The sequence below is a fragment of the Mus musculus genome, chromosome 3 (genome assembly GCF_000001635.26).
Source record: "Mus musculus strain C57BL/6J chromosome 3, GRCm38.p6 C57BL/6J".
Classification (NCBI taxonomy): domain Eukaryota; kingdom Metazoa; phylum Chordata; class Mammalia; order Rodentia; family Muridae; genus Mus; species Mus musculus.
This window is the reverse complement of record NC_000069.6, coordinates 107937999-107963001: the sequence shown is the minus strand read 5'-3', so window position 1 is coordinate 107963001 and position 25003 is coordinate 107937999. Positions and strand designations below refer to the sequence as shown.

At 46.9% G+C, this 25003-nt stretch overlaps 1 protein-coding gene across 11 annotated transcripts; it reads left to right on the top strand.

Moving 5' to 3' along the window:
• The first annotated feature begins 9360 nt into the window (after positions 1-9360).
• Gstm6 (glutathione S-transferase, mu 6) lies at positions 9361-24155 on the top strand. 11 transcript variants are annotated; one of them, NM_001379504.1, is made up of 10 exons: positions 9536-9636; positions 9880-9955; positions 12095-12205; positions 19682-19757; positions 20236-20300; positions 20588-20669; positions 20769-20869; positions 21718-21813; positions 21899-22009; positions 23686-24155. In NM_001379504.1, exons 2-10 carry the CDS (start codon positions 9926-9928, stop codon positions 23773-23775), a joined length of 762 nt encoding a protein of 253 aa, NP_001366433.1. In that variant the 5' UTR covers positions 9536-9636; positions 9880-9925; the 3' UTR covers positions 23776-24155. The 11 variants fall into 11 exon arrangements, with proteins under 11 accessions (XP_006501088.1, XP_030108293.1, NP_001366433.1 ...); NM_001379507.1 differs by lacking the exon at positions 12095-12205; XM_006501023.1 differs by lacking the exons at positions 9536-9636; positions 9880-9955 and adding an exon at positions 11986-12009.
• The last annotated feature ends 848 nt before the right edge of the window (positions 24156-25003 follow it).

The following is a 25003-nucleotide window of genomic DNA, read 5'->3' as shown; positions in this document are numbered from 1 at the left end:
ACTTTCTGCACACAGTGTCCATATCTGTCCTTGGGCCTTGTCATCCCAAGGGTCTGAGGCATTGAGGTTCTTGATCTAGGCATGTTCCTATTGACAATATCCATTCACCCAGACTTCATCTGCTCTCCAGAGAAGTGTCAAATGGATTGCACTGAGAGCTACCCAGGTAGCTTATAAAATGTTGTATGTTGGTGTGGCTAGGGCGATAATTCCAGAAGACTTGTACTTTGTCTCAGTAGACTGAGTATAGAAGACCAGCCTCACCAGTGGGGTTAGGCAGTATTCACAAGCACAGAGGTGGAACCAAAGCCAGATGATGTGTGAGTTCATTCTGTCATGCCCAGGTACCCATCATCTGCTGGCCTAGTCACATGCATGCTCTTCTCGTGCTTTACCTGGAGGCTTCCCTGTGCTCCCTGTCCAGTCAGGGCTGACTGCACCACGGGCTGTGTGGGGTCTCTTGCAGTCAGCAGATGATGGGATGCAAATCACAGGAGTCCCTTTCCATTAGAAATAATATGCACATCTGCACAGAATCCAAAATAATATGTCTACACATTCTACTGATCCTGTCTCATGGGCTCTGGCTGATCTTGGAGGGTAAGGGTCAAAACCTTAGCAGTCCTTAATGACTCCCTTACCATTATTGGTGTAGACCTCCCAACTTTTTTTGTTGAACACCCAGAAGGACAACATAGCCAATTGTGTAATTTAAACTTCCATGTAATGTTTTGATAGGGCTCATGAAAAAAAACAACAAGAAAAAAAACCCCACCAGTTTTAAATAAGTCTTGATTTTGTTAAGACTCAGTTTTCCTCCTTATATTGATGAGAAAAATTTTAGTAGAGCAATAGAACAGTAGACAGATATCCTAGAAGAACTCTATTGATTTAAAGATAATTTTGATACTAGTATACTGAACTTTGACTTCAGTAGTTAATAACTTTTAGTCATCAAACATATATCATCATTAAGACTTAGCACTCACAGGCTCTGTGTGCCTTCTTCAGGCTATTTATAACTTGATTTAAAGTTAAAAAAATCATCTTCGACTTTTATTTTTAGCACAAAAATCTTTTTTTATTATATAAATCCAACCTAATACCGGATATTTTTATTTACCCTCTTTAACAAAAATATATTTATTTTCATATTTATATCCTTTTCAATTTCTAATTTTAACAAGAATTTAATTCACAGTATGGATGTGGCACAGTGTAGTAAATTAAGATTATCTGTACATGTATAGTCAAATTTCCAAACTTTGTTCCTCCTGCAAGTCTTGGAAAACTTCATATCACTTGGATTTTTCCTGTCTTTCCTCCCTGTGGTCTCACATACTCTGAAAGTAAGAGAGAGTTTTTACATTCCATGAAGGACCTGCCAAGATGCCAATGACCTTGAACACTGAACACTCCCTGTAAACAAGAAAAAGCAGAAGAGAAAATACCTGAGACATCCAAATATCTTTAGGTGTTAATCCTGTAATTGCAGACTTAAGTACAGAAGATGTTTAGCCCCCTTGTTCTAGCAGTGGAAACATGGGAACTCGGAGAGATCCACCTGCCTCTGCCTCCCAAGCCTTGGCATTTAGAGTGTGCCTCCACACACAGCCCTATTTTTATTTATATGGATGTCCGCGGTTGTGTGTTTGTGGATACTTGCACGTGGTTGCATGGGGCCAAAGGTGTCAGATCCTCTGGGATCTGCAGTTAAAAGCAGTTGTGAACTTGCTCATGTGAATTTTGGGGACCAAATTCAGGTCCTCTGTAAGAGTGGTGCGTGTGTATCTACGGCTTGTACTTTGTTTTGAATGAGTGAATTTATCACTTACGTAGTAAGCCAAGTTGAAAGAGTAGCAAGGTGTAGATAGATAGACAGCAGAATATCATCAAATTGGTCACTCAAAATATCTATCAGAAGCCCCCTGAGGAAAAGCTATTGACCCCTTGGATGAGGCTTCTAGGCACAGGAACAATAGCAGCAAACAGAGATGATGTCAGAAAATCAAGGGCTCACAACTCCAGGGAAAAAGTGGCTAGGAAAACTGAGACAGCCAACTGAAGTTCCGGATTGAACTTTCTCATTTTGGATGGCCTCCTCTGGCTGAGCTTCCAGCCTCTCCTTTTTACATGTTGGGATTACACAATGGCATCCTCTGTTGCACATGGTTCACCTTCTAGCATTTCCCAAGTGTGTCTTTACTCTAGGGCTGTTTTGCTCTTTCCTTCCCTCCTGTAGCAGAGATGGGGTGCCATCCCCGGAGGAGTCCTTGGGGGAAACTGAGACTGTTGGGATAGCCCACACGTATTGGATCAACTGGCTATGGAAGTGGGTCCCTGTGTTCTCAGTGTTTAGTTGCTGGGTGAGCAGTGCCAGGCTAGCAGGATGAGTCAATGCTTGTCGCTCCATTACCTGCCCAAGAAGAAAAGGCAAACGGGAAGCAATGGCAAAGTTAAGCTTAGATGGGCTAGCTGAGGAACAGCCCCGGCACACAGGCCAACAGCCTTATACTATACAGATGTCTCTGCATAGCTGTTCTTTACTTTAAAAATATTTTATTTATTTTTATCATTAAACTTCAAGCAGCACACCCATCCCCTGCCCCCCAAAGCTCTGTGATATGAGACAAACATGCTTGGATCTTTCAGAGTCAGCTTCTCAGTGAGCTCAAACAACATATGGCAATTTACCACATAATCTACATGCTCACCTTCTGAGGGCTGCAGGGGTCTGGCGTGGGGCAGTCAGAGGGGTTGGTTTTCTGAGAGTCACATCTGTCCTACCCTGTATCCTGGAGGACCAGGCTGACTAGTCTCTCCACCTAGTAGAGTCAGGTCTCTGCCCAAGTCTCTCACTCCCTGTGGGAATGTGCAGCCCGATGCCCCCAGGGTCTCCCCAGGGCAAGACTGCTGCTGTTAGCCCCTCCCCACTACCCCTTCTCCCAGCTGTTTCCAGGCCTGCAACTGCTCTGCTCTGCCTCTCACCCGTTTCTAAGGCTGAGCTTCTCCAGCTGTGGCTTCTGAGTTATTCCTGGTTCACAGACCAGGTAACCCTAGGTCCCCTCACTTGGTTGTGACTGCGTTTGGACCTTCTAAAACCTAAAATTTAAATTTAACTTATTCATAAAAGATGAATCTGTCATCTGTTTTCTCCTCTTCCTCCTCCTCCTCCTCCCCCTTCTTTTTTGTCTTTATTTTTAGGAGACAAGTTTTGCTTGATATAACTGACTATATGTGCTTGGCTGGAACTTACATCAATCCTCCTGCCTCTGCTTCCAAGTGCATAAGATACCATGCCAGACAAGATGAGTCTTTCTTGTTGGAAGTTTATTTCAATAGTTTTGTGTGTGTGTGTGTGTGTATGTCCTGGACCATGTGATAAATATATTCCATTTTTCACAACTTACCTTTTTTTTTTTTTTTTTTTGGGCTGTTGTTACAGTGCCAGACCTTGAGAAATGTTTCAAAAACTAGTACACAGAGCTCCCAAGCAGCCAGCGCTCTTTTCCACAAGCCCTGTCGTTTCCACAAGCCCTTTCTTGCCCCCTCTCATTTCTTTCTTCTGACTCTCTCCCTGGCACACTGTGTCCCAGCACAGATGTGACAAGGACCAAGCACCATATGTTTTTGTGATAGCACATGTGTAGGGGATCAGGGCAGGAAGGACAGTGATTACAGCCATTCTCACCACTGCTCCCAGGTGGCTGTGTATGCCACACCTGTGCGTATTGGTGACAGTGGGTGGAAAACTCTAGGTTTGGGGAGGCTTTGAAATTTCATGAACCCAGTTCTTGAGAACACACAACCTTTCATCTCATTGACTTTTCTTCTTCCTGCTTCATAACTATAGTTGGACCCTTATTTCTATTTCTATTTTATTTTATTTTACTTTTTATTGATCCTTTGTGAATTTCACATCATGTACCCCAAACACGCTCATCTCCTGGTCCTTTTGTGTTACCCTCTTCCCCAAACAAAACAAAACAAAACAAAAGCAACAAAACAAAACAAAGCAAAAACATCTCACAGTGGAAGCTATAGGGTGTCATGATGTGTCAATCGGTATATACCTCTTTGCCCAAACAGTTTTACTTGCAAATGTTCATTGCTTTTATAAAATATAATGTGGCAGCAGGCAAGGGTACTGGAGGGCCCATGCCAAGTGCCCTCTGAGAAATCTTACCATGTGACTGACAGACCTGGTATAAAGGAGGTTTATCTGGGGAAAGGGGAGGAAGAGAAGGGGTCGAGGCAGACAAATCAGAGCAGAGCTATGAGGGCACAGAAGGCAGAACAGAGAACAGAAAAGGACAGAAAGGTCAGAAAGAGGGAGAGGGGCCAGCCTGGAACATGTGGAAGGGGAGAGGTGCGCTCCCACACCAGGATACTGGATGCTGGCGGCAGGTGATGAGTAAGCCTTGCTGGGTCCCTGAGAGGAGCCCTGTGGCACCGACTGGAAGCTAATGTTAGTCATTGGCCTGCTTGAGTACTCTGGCTTCTGTTACACATCGGTACTCAGATATCCATCCTGTTGCTGCTCGGTGGGTGTCACCGAGGTCCTGCAGCTCTGTTCCTGCAGGACTAGCGCCTTCATAAGCTACAGCAGTTCATAGATGGGGTGAGCCAACTCAAATCCCTGATCTCTTTTAGGTGTTGTTATCTTGTTTTTTTGAGACAGGGTTTCTGTGTAGCCTTGGCCGTGCTGAAACTTGTTCTGTAGACCAGGCTGGTCTCAAACTCAAGAGATCTGCCTGGATCTGCCTCTTGAGTGCTGGGATTAAAGGTGTGTTCCACACACCCACCACCCACACCCCTGTCTGGCAAATCCTAAGTTCTTTTAACCCTTGATTCATCATTCCGATATTTGAACCACTTCATTTCAACACTAATGTATATACAAAAAAATGGTTTCAAATTTGAAGTCATTTGTCCTCCTTCATTTGAAAAATTTGTTTTCATTGCTCCACCTGTGGCAACCACTTAAGAGTTTTTATTTAAATAAAAATTAAGTCTTTCAAAAAATTCTTCTTTGACAGTGAGTTCCTGACTAAAAAAGTTTTTATTAATTAAAAATTTAATGTAATTAAAAATTTAAAATTTGATTTAAAAATAAAGAAAAATTATTTTAAAATCAGTTATTTTAATTATTCATAACATTAAATAAATATTTTTTCAGTTAAATTCAGTAATTTCTTTTTTCTAAGTTCAAGGTATGTAAATTTTTGTTTTGATTTTGAGACAGAGTTTCTCTGTGTATCCCTGGCTGTCCTGAAACTCAGAGATAAGGCCTGCCTCTGCCTCCCAAGTGCTGGGACCAAAGGCATGTGTTACCCTCACCTGACCTAAGGTGTGTAAACTTTAGAATGACAAATGCTTAAGGTATATGAGACTAGAACAGTTCAGAGAAATGTATGTATGTGTGTGTGTGCTTGTGTGTTTGTGTGTATGCATTTGTGTGTGTGTGTTTATGTGTTTGTGTGTACATTTGAGCATGCATGCATGTGTTTGTGTGCTGTGTGTATTGTGTTCATAAGTGTGAGTTAGTGAGTGTGTACGTTTGTGTGTAGGTACGTTTGTGTGTGCTTGTGTGCTCATTCAAGCATGCATGAATGTGTGTGTGCATGTGTGTTCATGTGTGTGAGTTTGTGCGTGTGTGAATTTGTGTCTGTGTACACTCTATTGTTATCATGCTTTTGGCAACCTTTCACTGAAGTTCTCTTTAAAGTTTCAAGTTACTTTCTGAGTTTGGACACAGCCCAGAAACCTGAGACTGGCAGGATAGTCATATCCAAATGCCACAGTGGATTCTACCACAGGTGGTGTACTCAGCCAGCCCCTGTGACATAGTCTGTGCTTCCATTCTTAGAGACCTACCTTCTCTGACTTGAGTGTTCAGATGGTCTCTGCCTGTCCCCTGTTCCCTATACTACATCTTTGTGGTGTCAAACATTTACTGAGCACTGGGTCACAATCTGAAGTCCTGCCCAAGGGCTGCAGCGTGGCAGCCTTGTCCTTTGACTTGCAAACTCACTTCAGTTTTAAGTTCCAACCTCTTTCTTCTGGCTCAGTCCTTTCCTCCCCTGGAAGAGTTATTCTGTCCTTTGAAGAGGCCCCTATTCCCCGGGTTCTCTACTGCTGATGCCAGTCACGTTCCTTAGACATGCAAAGTCAACCACAGGCCAGTTGCCTGCCTCCACCTCTTGGTTTTGAACCTTCAGAGAAGGTCCTTTGACTTTAAGTCAGAACACTGGTACAAGGGACAGTGTCCTTGGTGTCAGGCAGCTAGGCTGGCCTTAGCAGACTGAGAAGCCATTTGAAGACAAACTGAATTGTCACAATCAGTCTTCTGCTTTCCCTTTTTTTCTTTAAGAAAGGGAGACATTGCGATTGCTTCTCCTTAAAATTCAAATGCCAAATGAGATGAAGGTATCAGAGCGCGCCGCGCGCGCGCGCGCACACACACACACACACACACACGTATTTACATGTGTGTGAAATCTGGTGTCTTCTTCAATTACTCTCCACCTTAATTTTAAGACATGGTCTGTCACTGAATTTGTAGTTCACTGGTTCAGCTAGACTGACAATCCAGGAAGCCTCCTGTCTCCACCTCTCCAGTACTAGGATTATAGGTGCACCCTACCATATCTTACTTTTCAGTCAGTTCTAGGGAATCAAACTCATGTTTGATGTGCTCGTTAGGTTTTTGCCAACTTAACACAAGTAAGAGTTATTTGGGAAGAGGAACCCAAGTGAGAAAATGGCTCCATCAGGCAAATTTGTAAGGTATTTATTTCATGATTGCTGGGGGAGGACCCAGCTCACTGGGGAGGAGGGTGCTATCCACTGATAGCACTGAGTGGTATAAGAAAGAAGACTGAGAAAGCCAGGACAAGCAAGACAATAAGCAGTGTTTCTGTGTCAGGCTTCTGCTTCAATTCCTGCCTCCGGGTTCCTGCTTGCAGTTCCTGCGCTGACTTCCCTCCATGATAAAGTGTGACCTGAGAGCTGATGCAAACCTTCCTCAAGTTGCTTTTGGTCATTGTATTTTATCACAGCAAGAGCAACCCTAACTAAAACACCTGGCAAGTTGTTACCAACAGAGCATTTCATGAGTGTAAGTATGCAATTTTACGTTCTTCTTGCCTTTAGCTCCAGGAAGTGACCATGCTACCACCACCCCCCCCCCCCCCGGGCTTCCCTTGAATCCTCAGACAAGAGGCACACACATACTTTGTTCCTTTTCCACTTGCCTTCTTGTACAATTGCTGGGTGTTACTATTTCCCACCCGGAAAAGCGTGCCCTTATTAATATTTTTTTCTCCGCTCCTCCCACCTGCCCTAAACGTCAGTGGCTAGTTCCGCCTATCCCCTGCCAAACATCCCTAACCACCCACCTGTAATAGTGGCCACAGGCTCCAGCTCCTCCAGAGACCTCACATGGCTGCCGGGTTCTTCTCCCTCCAAAGCATGGTAAAAAAACTCTTCCTCTCCTTCCTTGCTCTCTCCTCCAGGGACCCGGAAGTTCTGCCTGTTCCTTCTGCTCAGCAGTTGGCCCCAGCTTTCTTTACTGATAGATCAAGAACCAATTGGGGCCGGGTGTGGTGGTGCACGCCTTTAATCCCAGCACTCGGGAGGCAGAGGCAGGCAGATTTCTGAGTTCGAGGCCAGCCTAGTCTACAGAGTGAGTTCCAGGACAGCCAGGGCTACACAGAGAAACCCTGTCTCGAAAAACAAAACAACAACAACAACAACAACAAAAAAAAAAAAACAAAAAAAAGAACCAATTGGGGAATAGGACCTTAGCATCAGCACCGCCACCCCCTACAGCTGAGTTTGTTTTAAAATTCATTTATCAGTGATACTGTGGAGGTTCAAATAAGAATAGCCTCCATAGGCTCACAGAATTGACTGCTTAGTCACCAGGGACGGATACTCTTTGAAAGGATTCAGTATGGCCTTGTTGAAGGATGTGTTTTAGTGGGGGTCAGCTTGAAGTCTCAAGAGCCTAAGCCAGCCCCAGGGGTACTTTCTTCCTGCTGCCTTCCAATCCAGATGTAGGATTCTCAGCTACCCTGTCTGCCTGTGTGCTGCCTTGCTCCCTGAATAAATAGACGAAACCGCTGAAACTGTGAGAAGCTCCAATCAAATGCTTTTTCTTTTAAGAGTTGCCATGGTCACAGGATCTCTTCTCAGCAACAGAGCAGTCAGCAAGACAAACACTAAACACCTAAACAACAGAAACTTGGCTCTAGAGTAACATTGGTAAGATATGGTATTTGAGTTTTAACCTCCAGTCCCAGGTACCACAATGTCACGTAGAGCATTTGAAACCCTTTTTCATTCCTAGACATGCATGCATCAGGAGTCTGGGCCATACATAGCTAATGCCAGGGAACTGGACAGGCCTTGTGCTTCCTAGAACCTAGGCAGATACTCCATGTCTCCTCTAAACAGGATTCTGTAGCCCTTGGAAGCAGGGGAGAGATCTGTGTTCTTTTTTTTTCCTTTTTCTTTCTTTTTCTTTTTTTTTTTAAAGATGTATTTATTATCATACACAAGTACACTGTTGCTGACTCCAGGCACACCAGAAGAGGGCGTCTCATTGTGGGTGGTTGTGAGCCACCATGTGGTTACTGGGATTTGAACTCAGGACCTTCAGAAGAGCAGTCAGTGCTCTTACCCGCTGAGCCACCTCGCCAGCCCTGTCTGTGCCCTTGAGCACATGCTTTACCACCCAAGCTAACTCTGACTGTGAGCTCTGCGCATCCTCCATTGTGCTGGTGAGTGTGAGGTTTCTACCGCAGACTAATCGCTGTCAGTGGTGCTGGGAAACCCTGAAGTCCTTGTGCCCTCTGTGCCTGGGTCTTGGACTGAGCTCACAAGCATGGCCAAAACGCTGACTGATTTATGTGCCCATGGGCTTGATGATGAAAGGGATGAGTCTCCAACCAAATCCCCTAAAGGAAACACAGAGACAGCTTGCTCTGCTGTTTGTCACTGTCCTGGGGTCATTCCCATGTCACTTCATATTCCCATAACCCTGGGCTGTGCAGACAATGAAGTTTTGATAGCTTTCAGACTAGAAGAGTCCCAGAAGCAGTGATGCGTGCTGGATTAAGCTCTCAGGTTAGGGGCCATAACTTTTTGGTCCTTGTATTGAGGGGAGAGCCTCCTTGGATGACAAATTCTCACAGTCTAGGTGTGAAAAGTGAGCCCAGCAATGAAAGGAAGGAGAACCACTTCATTCTCTGCCTATCTGGCCCATCTCCAGGGGGCACTGCCAACTTCCTGAGAACCCAGCAGGGGGAGGGGCTGTAGGCAGAGAGCCACTAGAGCAGGCCTGCCAATCACTGCCTTTGGTATCTGAATACCCAGACCTGCCCCAGAAGATGGTAAAGTTTGGACTGGATCTCATCACCGGCTGGATAAGTTGGGCTTCAGGCCATGAGGGTTGGTTCATTTGGGAGTGAGATAGGGAGGGCTCAGGAACTGCATGCAGGCAGACAGCGCCCCCTATGCACTGGCGGCTGAAAGTGAAATCATCCAGACGGAATGAAGCCTGTCTGCTCAGTCTCCAAGGCTAGGGCAGAAAACGTGCCCAAGTCTCTGGGTTATTGGGATATCCGTGAGGTGAGTAGAAGGTAGGGCTGCTGAGTGGGAAGAGCCCTAGATTGGCACACACTGAAGAGTTAGGCTGGTTCCAGGAGATAGCTCCTCTTCAGCATGTTCTAGAGTCTCCCGTCTCTTCCTGTCAGCAGGCCTCTGACTGTCCCCATTTTCTTGTTAGGTATAGAGATGGAGGCTTCCCTAGAGGAGATGAAGTCATGCGTTTATGATCTTACTGTGACTTTTGTTACCTGTTATCTTTCACAGCTGGGTCACGCCATCCGCCTGCTCCTGGAATACACAGAAACAGGCTATGAAGAGAAGAGATACGCCATGGGGGACGGTAATGACATTCTTCTGGTCACACTCCTCCCCAACTTCTGTCCACTGGTGCCAGGAAACGTCTACCTATCTCTCTGTTTCTTAGCTTTGTGGATCTCCTTCAGGCGAACCCAGAGCTTATCCCTTCCTGAGAGTTCCAAGGCGGTGCAGGTGCAGCTTTGGTTTTCAATAAATAACCCTGGGAATGAAGCGCTGGCTCCCTCCCCACCTGTGGTCATGTAGGGTTTGCTTAGCACTTGCCTGTGTTTTGTGTGTACCCTAGTCAGGTAGGGCCTACAGCCTTTGAAGGAGTATTCTCGTGTAAAATTGTGGGATGTAAGATGGAATGAGTCAGATCAGATTCCCATACCTCAGGAGGACTTGCCCTGACATTTTGGGAGGATCCCAGGGAAGGGAAGGATGTACGGAGGAGAGCTTTTCACATTATCTTATCTATCACAGCTGCTGTTATGAATGAAGCCAGCAGCTGAGTGAAAACTTCAAGCTGGGCCTGGATTTTCCCAATGTAGGTGCAGGGGAGGGGAGGTTTGGGGAAGACACGGTGATCTCACCTCATCTCCTGGTCTGGCTGAGGGTTTAGGATCAGTGTTTCTGCTCTCCTGCTCCATCCCTGCTGGCTGCACAGTGTTCTGTGATGGGCTGTGTCCCAGCTCTCTCATTCAGTGCACACTGTGCCCATGGAGAGCTTCCCATGGCAGGCACACTGAGTGCCAGGCCCCGTGTCTGCTCTCACTCAGGGAAGGGATGCTGAGACCCCATATCCCATCTGACCATCCCTGCTTGTCTATCCAGCTGTCCTACTTAATTGATGGGTCACACAAGATCACCCAGAGCAATGACATCCTGTATCCCACTGCCTATAAGGATGACCTGTGTGGTTAAGGCTGGCTGCAGGGTTAGGAACAGAAGCCATCCCTCTTGGCTTGACTGGGGCAGGATGCTGAGAGTGAGTCTGTGCTGTGTGTGTTGCAGATGAGCAGATAGAGAAGGAGAGGATGTGTGTGTAGATTTTGGAGAACCAGGCAATGAACACTGGCATGCAGATGAGCATGATCTACAGTCCTGATTTAGTGAGTCCTCACTGTGTGGGGCAGACAGAAGTTTGCTGGAGGAGTTAAAGGCTTGTGTTATTATCTACACTTGTCCTGTTTAGTATCTGAACTTATTGCTCTGATTCTTCAAGCTTCCCAATTCAGCCAACACACACCCAATTCTTATTAATAAATACTTTATATCAATGCCTAGAAATCTTTGGTATTGTTGTGGCAGCCGTGACTGGGCATTTGGTTCCTATATAATACATTCATGTACTCAGAATTCTTTGCAGCTTTGAACTTGACCACCACAGTGGACCATCTTGCCTTGTTAGTCACATACCATCTGCCTGCTCCCTGAGTGCACAGATTCAAACCAGAAGAAAATAAAATAAGCCTAATATATTCAGAAATCCACCTAACAGTTTTCTCAGAGCGTAGTCCCTGGTAGAAGAAATTATCAGGGTCTCTTCCTGATTGGCAGTTCATGGTCAGCCTGAGGATATTTGTCCCTTCCGACATCAAACGTGTTTCAACTTTGCTCATGCTGCTCAATATTGACCCTGCTCTGTGTCATTCTTCAAGAATAATTGTGTCTCTTGTTAACTACCTTGCTTCCCCTGTTCCACTGGATTTTCAAGTGCAGACCTTATGAGCAACCCAAATGTATTCCTGGCTTGGATGTCAGCGGTGACAGGTTCGGGGACAGGCATTCTCATCTAACTTCCAGTCACCACCTCTGAGTCAACTCTGCTACCAAGCAGGACTCTGATTATTACAACAGGAACACATTACATAGAAACCTATGTACTGGTGCAAGCACCGTATAGAAAGGAGGCTTCTCTTCTGCACAACGCTATGAGGCCAGCCTTTCTCTAGAACACCTGTGTGTTCTAAGGGTTGTGACAATTGTTTTCTATCTTAGGAGAAGTGAAAACCAGAGTTCTTATAGGGCCTCCCAGATCAGCTGAAGGTCTGCTCTGAGTTCCTTAGGTAGCAGCCATGGTTTGCAGGGGACAAGGTAGAGAGGGTAGCAGGTGGGCAGGAGGAGCTGCCATTCTTCCCAGGCATCCGGATCCCACCTCACTGAGCCTCACTTCCTGCAGATCACCTTTGCAGACTTCCTCGTCTATGATGTCCTTGATCAGCATCGAATGTTTGAGGCCACGTGCCTGGACGCCTTCCCAAACCCGATGGACTTCGTGGCCCGCTTTGAGGTGATGCCCTGGTCCTGCTTCCTCTTGGATGCCCTACTTTCCAGGTTGCTTCCCTAGTTTTGATCTATTGAACACTGACTTTCTGCCAGGACCCATGTTCAGCCTCCTAGATCTGCGGAGTCGATTTATCATTGCCACACGAAGGCAACCTGGATAGAATTAGCTGTCATGATGAACAGATAGGGACCTGAGACTGTGTAGGGTAAGCTACTTGCTCAGCATCCTAGCATGCGCTGAAGCTGTTCTGGGCTCCTCCTGACTGCCTCTAGCTTCTAAAGGTAATGGACCTAAACCAGCTAGTTGTTCTTCAGTGACAGGGTCCTAAGTGGGAAGTGGCCAGGAAATGAGAAAGATAGAAAAGATAGAAATAGTGAAGGTAAGGCTGGGGCTAGCAGGTCTTGCACAAGCTTTGTCTTATGCCGAGGAAAGTCATGAAGACATATAGCCGTCTTATATACTATTTCCAGTGGAGAAATGGGATGTAGTCAGCTAAAAGCTAAGGAAGCAATGTTGCAAAAGGGAAACAGAATGTCTCAAGAACAATATAATCTGAGCATACAGTGACCTTGGGACAGATAACCATAGCCCTGTACAGTGGCAAAACCTGGATTTTCAGGATCAGAAGCCACAGAGTCTTCAAGGCTCTAACACGAGGCCATTATCAGCTCAGCCAAGAACATCCCTGGTCTTAGAGAAGGAGCTGTGTTCCTTCTCCATACATCAGGGTCTCGGGGAATGCCTAGGGTCAGTTCCCATCATGCACACAGGACAGAGTGGCATCTGTCAAGGCCAATAGCATCCTATTGGTGACATAATCAGGCCCAAGGTCACCTGGAATGATGTCATCCTGTGCATCATTGCCCCTTACTTAGCTCAGCCTATGTGTGAGGGTCTGGGTGCAAGTTAGACGTGGGGGAAGGTCTGATCAGAGGCCTCCACTTGAGCTTACCAGAGAGAAACCTACCTGTAACTTGGAACATGTTGGAGGATGGCCCTGCTGGGCATTGTCCTTACGCCAAGTCTCAGCTGCTGCCTGTTACAGCAGTTAAGAAGTAAGCACTCATAGGCAGATGTGTGGGTCACTGTGAAATAAATGATTAATTAAAAGGCAAAGTTTGTAAGATAAGAGTTCATCAAAGAGAAATGTTTATTAATCTGGTAAGATCAAAATCCTTTATGCTGACCTGTATTAAACATTAACAAGCACAGATGAAATAACAGGGAAAAGGAGCTGTGATAAGTTAAGTAGCTAGACACAAATATTAATAGAGAATAAAAGAGGGAGGGAGGAAGAGTAAGGAGAGGAGGAGAGAGAGAATGAGAGACTGTGTGAGCATGTGCATATGGAAATCAGAGGTTGACAACATCAAATGTCTTCAACTACCCTTTACCTTCATTTTTTTTCCCTTGAGATTTTGTCTCACATGGAGCTCTGCCATTACTTATTTAACTAAACTATCAGGCTAGCAAGCTCCTGGATTCTTCCTGTCTCCTCAGCACTGAAACTGACAGGTACATGCATCCTAGCCTGGCTTTTACAGAGGTGCTGGGAATTGCACCCAGGTCATTGTGCTTGCACGGTAGGTAAATGCTTTACAGACTGAGCCGCCTCCCCAGCCCTTCCTGGTCTTTTCTGGGGATCTGTAGAAGTCATAGCTAACATACAATGAATGTCCATGTCCCAGTGAATGTGCTCCACACACAGTGACTGCAGCAAAGTGAAGACCAAACAACACATACGTGGGCAAAGGACTAAAGGGAGTTTTCTTTTTCTTGAGAAAATATTACCATAGCTTTTATTACCATTACTTTTTTGTGTCACACAAAAAAGTTGTTTGAAAAGTCATTCATCATTAGAGAAATGTAAAAACCACATTGAATATCTGCTTTACACACTTATGACTAGTCACCGTCAGGGGAAAATGACAGATAGTGATTGTATGGAGGAATTGGAATGTTTCGCGTTGTCTCTGGGAATGGAAAATGCTACAGCTACTGTGAAAATCACTCTGTTCCTTATAAAATGAGTAATAGAATTACTAATGTATCAATTCCTTTTCTATGTGTATACTCAAAATAATGCAATAGAATTACTAATGTATCAATTCCTTTTCTATGTGTATACTCAAAATAATGCAAAGTTATCACTTGTGGTACACATATAACATATACACACATATAATATATAATTTATGTGTGCCATATATAGTGGGCTTAAATAGCTATATTGGCTTTTTGAGACATAGTTTCTCTATTTCAAGCTGGCCTGGAATTATCTAGGTAGCCCAGGCTGACTCAGACTTGTAGTCTTGCCTAAGCCTCCTGAATCCTTAGAGTTACAGGTATGTGCAACCATGGCTAGTTCAAATATGTATTTTTTAAAAAGATTTACTTTTATGTATATGTGTTGGGGTGTGTGTTTATATGCCACACGCATGCAGGTCTCTACTCATAGAGACCAGTAGAGGGCATCAGAGCCCTGGAGCCAGAAGATGTGGATTCTGGGAATTAAATGGAGGTCCCCTGGGAACAGCAAGGGCTCTGAACCACTGAGGCATCTCCCTAGCTCCTCAAATATGTATTTGTGTGTCCATGTTCAAAGAAGCATTATTCGGATGAATAATACAGAGATGCAACCTATGAACCCATTTACAAATGAATGTAAAAAGAAAACGCTGGGTAGAAACACAGAAGAATATTTTTTAGTGTTAAAGAGGAGAGCTATTTTAACCCATGATAAAACTTAGATGAAACTTGAGCCATTAAAACTGCTCAAAACAACAAACAAGCAATCCACACACACTTTACAATTTTATTCATATTAACTACTTTCCCCGTCATTCTGATAAAATACCAGCAGGACACAACTTAAGGGTGAAAAGATGTATTTCGGCTGGCATTTTGTGAAGTTCGGCTCACAGTCCTTCGGCCCCATGTGCTTAGGCAGAATATCATGATGGCCAGGACATGACAGAGGCTGTTTTCCACTTCTTGGCGGAGAAGAGGCAGACAGTGTGACACACAGGAACCATAGACCACACCTCTGCAAGGAACTGCCCCAGGTATCCCCCTCCTGCAGCTACGTCTCAGTCTCTCACACATTCTCATACCCAGTGATGGAGCCACCACCTCTACTCAAGTGTTCAGAGTACGGTCCTCCGGGAGGCATTCCGTATTCAAGCTGCAACATGTGGGGACAGCAGATATCACAGAGGCAGTGGCTTTTGGAGGCTGGAGGGAAAGACAAACTGACAAGCCTCTAGTGTCACAAAAGGGAAAGATGAGTGGGGTCAGCTGCCACCATTAATGCACTGCCACCATTAATGCTCAAGGTAATACTGCATTGACACAAGGTCAAATGTGATGCCACAAAATTTACCACAGTAAATATACCAAATAAGCAAGAAAGGAAATAGCAATAGGTGGTTTACCATTCCTATCCCCAGTTCAGATGCTCCCATTAAAGGGCAAATTATGGTAAAGCTATGTTAGATTTGAAAATTTAAGCGTGATTATAGAAGAAGGGGATTGAGAGCAACTTCATCCTTCTTTCTGTCCTGGAGAGGACAAAATAAGATGGTGACTGTAGATGAAAAAGATCCCTAAACATTGTGCTCAGAAGAGATGAAAACATCCACCCAAGGGCCTTGCCCAGAGGCAGCGTGTGTGCTGCAGACAAACCACGATTTGCTGTAGCAAGACTCCAGTGGGCTCCCTCCATTCACTGTGTTTCCTGCCTCTAGCCTGGGAAAAGGGACAGGCTTTCTTTTTAAAAAGATACCTGTTTGCATGGGAGTTGGCTCTGTCAGTCTGTCATTATTTACTGTTTATTACACTTCTTTGCCTAGTTTCCCCCTTATTTCTAGGGCCAGTGGACTGAGATTCAGCTCAAAGAATCACTGATCTAGACACATTTCATCTCATGGGGAGAGTCCAGGAGACTGACCATCTCTGGTCCATGGAGTCTTTCAGGGTCCCAGCCTCCTTCCTCCTTGTTGGGGTTTTAGGTACAGGAGGAGAAGTGGGGTGCTGAGTCTAGCTAACTGTAGGCAAGAGTTTTGTTAACCATTGGCAGGCAGGCAGCACAACACAGTGGGGTCTGACGGAGGATGCTTCAGACTCCTCTAGGGAGAGCAGTGCCTGTTCCTTTAAGATCCCCTGTGGGGGAAGTAGAGGGGAAGGGCTGCATCTCTAGGGACCAGGTCCAAGGTTGGCTGCTATCACCCAGACTAAGATAACTAGAATAAAAGGCACTATGTTATTTTGTGTTTCTGGTTTAAACAAGTGTTTGCAAAGGCTTGAGGACATTTTTGAATAAGGGCTTCTGAAAGAACAAAGGGCCTGTTAGTACACAACAGATAGGACAGTGGTCACTTGTTTTAGATGCAGTCCTCCATTTAGGGCTTTGATACTCAGAGGGGCCCTTTATCAGGGATGGGAAGACAAGCTCCCTGCCTACTCTCCTGTCCTTAGAAGAAGCTGTGTCTCAATTATGGGAAGGAGACAGACAGACAGACAGACACAGAGAGAGAATAGGCCAAGGCAGGAAGTTCCCATCATGCACACAGGACAGAGTGGCATCTGTCAAGGCCAATAGCATCCTATTGGTGACATAATCAGGCCCAAGGTCACCTGGAATGATGTCATCCTGTGCAACATTGCCCCTTACTTAGCTCAGCCTATGTGTGAGGGTCTGGGTGCAAGTTAGACGAGGGGGAAGGTCTGATCAGAGGCCTTCACTTGAACTTACCAGAGAGAAAATACTGAGTATCAGTCATTGTGTAGCCAGAAAGACATCCTGAAGTCTCTCCAGTCAGGTGCTGAGAACCTGCTTAGCCCAGCCTTTCTGCACCATCTCACGCCCCCTGTTGGACAGGGCCAGGCTGTGGCTTGTCTACACAGGCTCTGTGTCTCCCCTTCCAACTCGTCGAAGCTGCTTACAATCCAGTTTACTACACATCCTGCCTCCAGAGTGTCTCATAACACACAACTGCACTGAGTGAACACTGTTATTCAGGACCCACCAATGTCAGGATAGACTGACTTCTCCCCAGAGTGGCCCTTCACCTCCCAGAGAGCAGAATCTGTGTCTAGAACTCTCGACTGCTTGTGACCTGTGTCGTGGGCTTCATCCCAGCTGGTTCAGATCCTCTCTGTGCCTCTGGAATAAACAGGCTCAGCCAATGAGGAAGAGTAGTTCAAGATGAAAGCGGGGCATGGAACCCTTGACTTAACCTCTGCTCGCCTGTGCCTGGTCCTGCCTGTTCAGATCCATCAGCAAGTTTCTAACAGAAGCCTGTGGGCAGCCAGAGGATCTCTGCTCCACGCTGTCCTCCCTCTTTGCCTCAATCACTCCCAACTTCACAGCAATGATCAAGTGCTTACTCATTCATTCTTCTGCCCCCTCGTTGAGCTGAATTTTGACTCCCTGTCGCTGAGCCCTGGGTTATATCTCTGTGTTCCTGTGAACACACATGTACACATGTGTATGTGGAGGTTAGAGGTTGACATTTGGTGTCTTTATCAATCACTTTGTACGTAGTTTTTGAGACGGCTCTCTCACTGAACATGGAGTCTGTTGAGTCAGCCGAACTGGCCCCCAGGCAGTTCACCCTGCTGGAGCCGTATTTCTTCACCTCCCCAGCGCTGGGAAGCACCTGCCACCACGGCAAGCTTTGTCACATGGGTTGTACTGATATTTTAATACTGGTCTGGCAAATACTTATCAAGTGAGCCATTCCCATGCCCCTTCCCCTCAAGTCTGTTTTCAAACTCATTTATCACTGATGCTAAGAATCTGATTAAAGGGAACCGGGGCTCTCTGACATTGGTAGGATTTTGTCTGTGAGTTTTAACCACAGGTGCCATGATGAAGGACATTGAGCAACCCTCTTATGCCCAGATACACAAAAGCCAGGAGCTGCGGCCAGGGCTGAAATGAGTTAGATAGCTGAGAATTCGACTCTAAGGGACTTGGTCCTCTGCAGAGTCCTTCAAGGTCCTTTCCGGACAGCATTCTGTTGTCCCTTAGAATCAGGAGAGGTATCTGGTCCCTCCAGGCTACTGTGCCTTTGAGTTTGGGGTTCTGTCCATGGTGGTGGGACTCTTTCAGTTTCACAAGGCCTCTCTGTGTTTGATTCTTGGATTTGGCTCTCAAGTATGGCCAAAGTGCCTATTAATTTATATAGTCACTACCTTGATGACCCTGTAGAATACCTCCTATAGGCTCATACAGTTGGGTGCTTGGTCCTCAGTTGGTGAAACTGCTTGGGAAGGATTAGGAGGTGTGGCCTTGCTGGAGGAGGTGTGTCACTGGGGTAGGCTTTGAGATTTCAAAAACATACGCAATTCCCAGTTACCTCTCCTACCTCCCTCCCTCCTTCCCTCCCTCCATCCCTCCCTCCTTCTCTCTCTCCCCTGCCTCCTGCTTGTGAGTCAGATAGATGCGAGCTCTCAGCTACTGCTCTAGCCCCATGCCTGCCTGCTCCCCTGCTACTGTGTTCCTCACCATGATGGCCATGCAAGCTGCCTTGATCATGGTGTTTGTCACAGCAATAAGAAAGGAATTGAGACAGCCTCAGATCCCCCAAGAGAAATACAGAGACTGCTTGCTTTTCTGTTTGGCCCTGTCCTGGGTCATTCCCATTTCACTGCTCCTGTACCTCCAGGTTGTATGGACAATGAAGTCTGGAGTTTGTCAGACTGGCAGAACCCTTGTTTCCAGCATGAGTACAAGAACAGACTCTCAGGTTGAAGCAATGCCTTTTTATGCATATGTTGAGATCTGAGCCCAGATTCCCAGAGTCTAGGTGTGAAAAACTGATCTACCAGGAAAGGAGATGGGCAGAACAGGTCCTAGCTGGCCTGTCTCCAGGGATACTGCCAACTTCCTGAGAATCCAGCAGGGGGCAGATGGAAGCAGGCCTGCCAATCAATCACTGCCTTCGGTATCTGAAAGCTCAGACCCGCCTTCGGATGATAGCTCCTGGAATTAGATTGGCTTTTACTTGTTACAGTGGGTTGGGCTTTATGGTTCCACGGTTGGTTCCTTTGGGGAGGGGCAGAGCAGCTCCGGACCTGTTCTCAGACTCATCAGCTGAGCATTACAGAGTCTTTCCCGACCAGTGACTGACTGCACAGTCTTCGAGGCTGGAATAGCAATCATGCCCGTGACTCTGGGTTATTGGGATATCCGTGGAGTGAGTGGGAGGTTGGGCTGCTAGGCGGGAAGGGCCCAGGGTCAGAACACAAAGCGGGACTACAGGCTTGGTTCCACGAAGAAGATTCCCATCGGGTTTTCCTTGACCCCCCCTCCCCCTCTCTGTCAGAGCCACACCCCCCAGTCCAAACTCTGTCCCTGCCTTTCTCCCTCTCCCCCGCCTCCCTTCCTCTCTTCTTAGTGAAAGGTGTAAAGGCGTCCCTAGAGGTGGTGAAGGATTTCACTAACGGACTTATGTTACCCACTATCTCTCACAGCTGGGTCACGCCATCCGCCTGCTCCTGGAATACACAGAAACAGGCTATGAAGAGAAGAGATACGCCATGGGGGACGGTAATGACATTCTTCTGGTCACACTCTTCCCCAACTTCTGTCCACTGGTGCCCAGCAGCTTCTATCTATCTCTCTGTTTCTTAGCTTTGTGGATCTCCTTCAGGCAAACCCAGAGCTTATCCCTTCCAGAAACTTCCTTGAGGGTGCAGCTTTGGTTGTCAATATAGAATCATGGTTGTAACATGCTGGCCCTATTCTGACTGTAATTGGGTGAGGTTTGCCCACTACAGGCACTGCAGGCCTAGTGCTTTTGTAAGCCTTAGTTAGTCATTGAAAGGCCTATAGCCATTCAATAGCTCCTGGGCTTGGATTGGCTTTTACTCACTACATAGCTGTGCTATTCAAGTGTGCAGCTTTGGTTGGAAAGACTTACTGGGTCAGACTGCATATTCCTTGCACAAGGGGTCCTGCCTTTGACTTCTTGTGAAGGGGGCTTAGACGTCGTGACGTCCTTTTCACATCCTCTTGTCCACCACAGCTCCTGACTATGACAGAAGCCAGTGGCTGAATGACAAGTTCAAGCTGGACCTGGACTTTCCCAATGTAGGTGCTGTGAAGGGGAAGTTTGGGGAAGACATGGTGATCTCACCTCATCTCCTGGCCTGGCTGAGGGTTTAGGATCAGTGTTTCTGCTCTCCTGCTCCATCCCTGCTGGCTGCACAGTGTTCTGTGATGGGCTGTGTCCCAGCTCTCTCATTCAGTGCACACTGTGCCCATGGAGGGCTTCCCACGGCAGGCACACTGAGTGCCAGGCCCTGTGTCTTCTCTCACCCAGGGAAGGGATGGAGGGACCTCATATCCCATCTGACCTTCCCTGCTTGTCCATCCAGCTGCCCTACTTAATTGATGGGTCACACAAGGTCACCCAGAGCAATGCCATCCTGCGCTACCTTGGCCGGAAGCACAACCTGTGTGAGTGGGGCTGGCTGCAGGGTGGGGGACCATGGCCACCTACCCTGGTCTTGGCAAGGGTGGGCTGCTGAGAGTGAGTCTGGGCTGTGTGTGCTGCAGGTGGAGAGACAGAGGAGGAGAGGATCCGTGTGGACATTTTGGAGAAACAGGTCATGGACACTCGAATTCAGATGGGCATGCTTTGCTACAGCGCTGACTTTGTGAGTCTGCACTGTGTGGTATAGACAGGGTTTGCAGCAGGAGTCAAGGAAGGGCCTGTGTTCAGTTCCATGCATGTCCTCTTTGGAATGTGAACCCACCCATACTGATTTATCAAGCTCTCCTATCCAGCCAACAGTTCTTGCCCCACCCCCATTTTGTTAACAAGTACAACATACCGTTTCCAAGAAGTTTTGCGGTATTGTTATGATACCAAGGGCTGCAAATTCATTTCCTACACAGCAAATTCATATGTTCAATTCTTTTCAACTTTGACCTTGACCACTGCCATGAGCCACCTTGTCCCTGGGGTTCACAGATGAAAACCAGAGGGGAAAAAGGTCATGGGTATTTAGAAATCTACCCAACAGATTTCTCAGAGCTGAGTTCTTAGTGGTAGCAAAACTCGGGGCCTCTTGCTGGAGCTCACGGTCAGCTAGAGAACCACTGTCTCTTTCAACACCCTATGCTGTTCAACTGATTCTATTCTTTGAGATCCCTCTTTGAAATCACGTAGTCTCTTCTCTTGAGATTGTTAAATACTTGGCTTTCCTTCTTCCACTGGACTGTTCTGTTCAGAACCTGTCTGGAAGGCACTACCCTGGAAGGCAGTGCTGAGCTAGACATCAGTCATGACAGATTCAGGGACAGATTGGCATTTCCATTCCAGGCACCCCTGAGAGATGAAGCCTGCTACCAATCGAGAGTCTGATTATTAAAGTGGTGAAGCGTTAAATGGCACATGCCCAGAATTAGGAAGATGCCTGTTCCTTTGCACAGCTGGGCAAAGCCACACTTTCTCCCACAGGGCCTGCATGAGGGTTATGACAGCTATTATTTTCTGCTTCAGGAGAAACGGAAGCCAGAGTTCTTGAAGGGCCTCCCAGATCAGCTGAAACTCTACTCGGAGTTCCTGGGGAAGCAGCCATGGTTTGCAGGGGACAAGGTAGAGAGGGTAGCAGGTGGGCAGGAGGAGCTGCCATTCTTCCCAGGCATCCGGATCCCACCTCACTGAGCCTCACTTCCTGCAGATCACCTTTGCAGACTTCCTCGTCTATGATGTCCTTGATCAGCATCGAATGTTTGAACCCACGTGCCTGGACGCCTTCCCAAACCTGAAGGACTTCATGGCCCGCTTTGAGGTGATGCCCTGGTCCTGCTTCCTCTTGGATGCCCTACTTCCCTTCCCCCTTTCCAGGTTGCTTCCCTAGTTCTGATCTATTGAGCACTGACTTTCTGCCAGGACCCATGTTCAGCCTTCTAGATCTGCGGAGTCAATTTGTCATTGCCACACGCAGGCAACCTGGGTAGAATTAGCTGTCACGATGAACAGATAAGGAACACGAGACTGTGTAGGGTAAGCTACTTGCTCAGCATCCTAGCACGAGTAGAGGCTGTTCTGGGCTCCCAACTGCTTTTGGCTTCTAAGAGCAACATTCAGTGTCTCTTCCTGATTTGTGCCAAAAAGAAAGTCAGGCCTTTAAACAGCTTGGGTTTCCGGCCCAGGACCTGCAGTATGCAGATTATGTGAAGAATGTGTTTGTTCCTGCAACCGTTAGGCTGAGAGAAAGGCAGACTGATGTGCAGGACCAAGACATACTCCATGGTAATATTTGATTGGTGTTGTCAGTCCTGTGGCTGACCTGTGAAGTACTGTGACTCAGGGCTGCTCCTGTGGAAGACTTCATCTTGAGTTCTTTTGGTGGGTGTGCTTTTTCCTCCCGCCATTCCTCCAGCTCCCATTGTGTCCCCTATGAAGTGAGGTCGTACTTTGTCCTTACTGAGATGCTTTGGAATTTCCCTCTGTATCGGGCCCAGCTGGACGTGTAAAACTGTCCCTCCATCCCAGGACTGAGTGAAGCCGGTAGGTGGGGGGCACAACAGACCATGAGATGCCTGTGATATTAATGGCTGCCTGGCTCTCACCTCGCAGTTAACCATGATCCACCCTGAACTCTCTGGTTTGACACCAACAAGATGTACTTTTTTTCATTTTTGTATGTTCAAGGCATTGCCATAGCAACAGATCTCGGCCTAGAAGCACTTCTCCTTTCCCACTTGCCATTAAGAGATGCATGTCTTTTTTTAGTTAGCTCTCATCACTGCGGTTGTGATCCACATGGAGTGGCCTTGTGAGTGTGCACGAGCTGGTATAGCTGAGGAGGGGAGTGCAGAGGCCCTTGTTCTGAACACAGATGGCTGTGGCTTGTTGGGGACTGGTAGCTCTGGCTCTCTCTTGATCTTTGGAAATGACCTGTGCACTCTCTGACAAGGTGTCCTGTATCACACTCCACTGCATCAGAGCTAGAGATGAGATTGGTAGGGGCTCAGTGGGATTGTGCTTAGGGCTCAAGTGGAGACGTGTTAGCTTCTGGTGAACATCTGGAGCTGGCCACTCATGCTCTGCAGTCTCTTCGGCCTTCTCTGCATACACTCAGGGTTTGCTGAGTCACTGGGTGGCTCCTGGACTCTCTTCCAAACCACACAGGCCAGTTCTCAACCCTTTCGGTTTTCTGGATCCTTGCTTCTTTTAAGTACAGGCATGTCATTGTAGCCAGGAGTGACAGTGCCCCCTATGGGAGGCAGGAGGGAGTGCACAGGGAGCAGAGTGGCAGCCACAGTGCTGGGCTGACCCTCTTAGCCATGGGAGACTGAGGAAGTTTCTTAACCTCTGCTACCTCAGCTGATTGGTGTGATGGTGGGGCTGCTTTTGCAGGGTGGTGGGGTGGGTTTTCTCCTTCTGGATTTTAAAGTCTCTTGGCTGGTCCTGGAGTGGGTTTGCAGAGCTGAGGTCCTGGTTTCTCCTTCTCACCTGCAGGGCCTGAGGAAGATCTCTGCCTATATGAAGACCAGCCGCTTCCTTCCAAGTCCTGTGTACTTAAAACAGGCCACGTGGGGCAATGAGTAAGACCATGCATGGAGTGCCGGTGTTGGTGGGGAAGATCTATCAGTGTGCCTGTCACCGTGAACACTGACCGGGCCACAGCTAGCTTCCAGTAACTTCTCTTCATCAATCTTCCCATTTTTTTCCCTCTGTCTTTTCATTAACTTTCCCTCTACAAGAACTCCTTGTCTCCCCTTTCACTCAAGCCTCCAATGTCAGCTCCCTGTCCTCAGCAAAGTCCTTTGCTTCCCTTGTTTCTTTCTGCCATGTTTCTAACCAGACAATCTTTCACTGCACTTTGAGCAGCTTAGCCCAAAGATCCATACTCCCCAGTATGCAGGCTCCATCTCCAGAGTGGGAAGGCCCAGTCTTGTGTGAGCTCTAGTAAAGTGTTATCCATACTAGCTCTGTGTCCTGTCGTATTACCTAGAATTCTCAGGAGTGACTACATGAATGTGGCTGTGTGGTCTTTGTTCTGTGGTTCACAAGGATGAATAGGTGATGGGAACATGGGGTGGACTCTCAGGTAGTCAGGATGTATGACCACGCACAGGGGCTGCAAATATGGCTGAACTTTTCAGAGCACTTCCTTTCTTGTTTTGGGCCTGGATTTGGTTCCCGCCACCCACATGGTGGCTCACAATGGGCCTATAATCACAACTCCAGGGAATCTGATGCTCTCTACTGCCTGCTTGGGCTTACACACACACACACACACATACACACACACACACACACACACACACACACACACACACACACACAATCTTTTTAAAAAGAGAGAAATCATGATGTGCCCTGGCAGTGTTCACCTGGGGTTCTTATAGGTGGGTGTGTCTTCTATACCAGAATTCTCAGTCATCATCAAGCTGTGTGGTCATCCTGCAGTGTGATCATCCTGCAGTGTGGTCATCCTGCAGTGTGCATGCAGTCCCTCCGTTGGCCATGCTCACCTGTGAGTCTTGCTTCCGAGAGGTGCTAGGCTGATGGGCAGAGGGTGAACAGTCACCAGGTTTTACATCTACCCTCACCTGGAAGCCATCTTTCTCTCTTTTCAAGATGGTTTACTATAAGCATTCCCTACTGTCGGTGATTGCGTTGTAGGAATTTTCAAAAAACTCAATCATCAGCTCATCGAGGGGAGATTCTGGCTGTGTTGATACATCTGGCAGTGTCTGGCAAGTTAACGTTTGGGAAATTGTGAACATCTGCTTTTGGAGATGCTTGTGCCAGTGTTTGGCGTAAGGACTCT

What these genes read in the sequence shown, in the direction of transcription:
- Gstm6 (NM_001379504.1), top strand. Translation starts at nt 9,926, where the DNA reads ATGAAGAGAAGAGATACGCCATGGGGGACG. An exon ending in ACTTCGTGGCCCGCTTTGAG is followed by an intron (nt 12,206 to 19,681) that starts GTGATGCCCTGG and finishes TATCTCTCACAG; the next exon opens with CTGGGTCACGCCATCCGCCT. An exon ending in ACTTCATGGCCCGCTTTGAG is followed by an intron (nt 22,010 to 23,685) that starts GTGATGCCCTGG and finishes TCTCACCTGCAG; the next exon opens with GGCCTGAGGAAGATCTCTGC.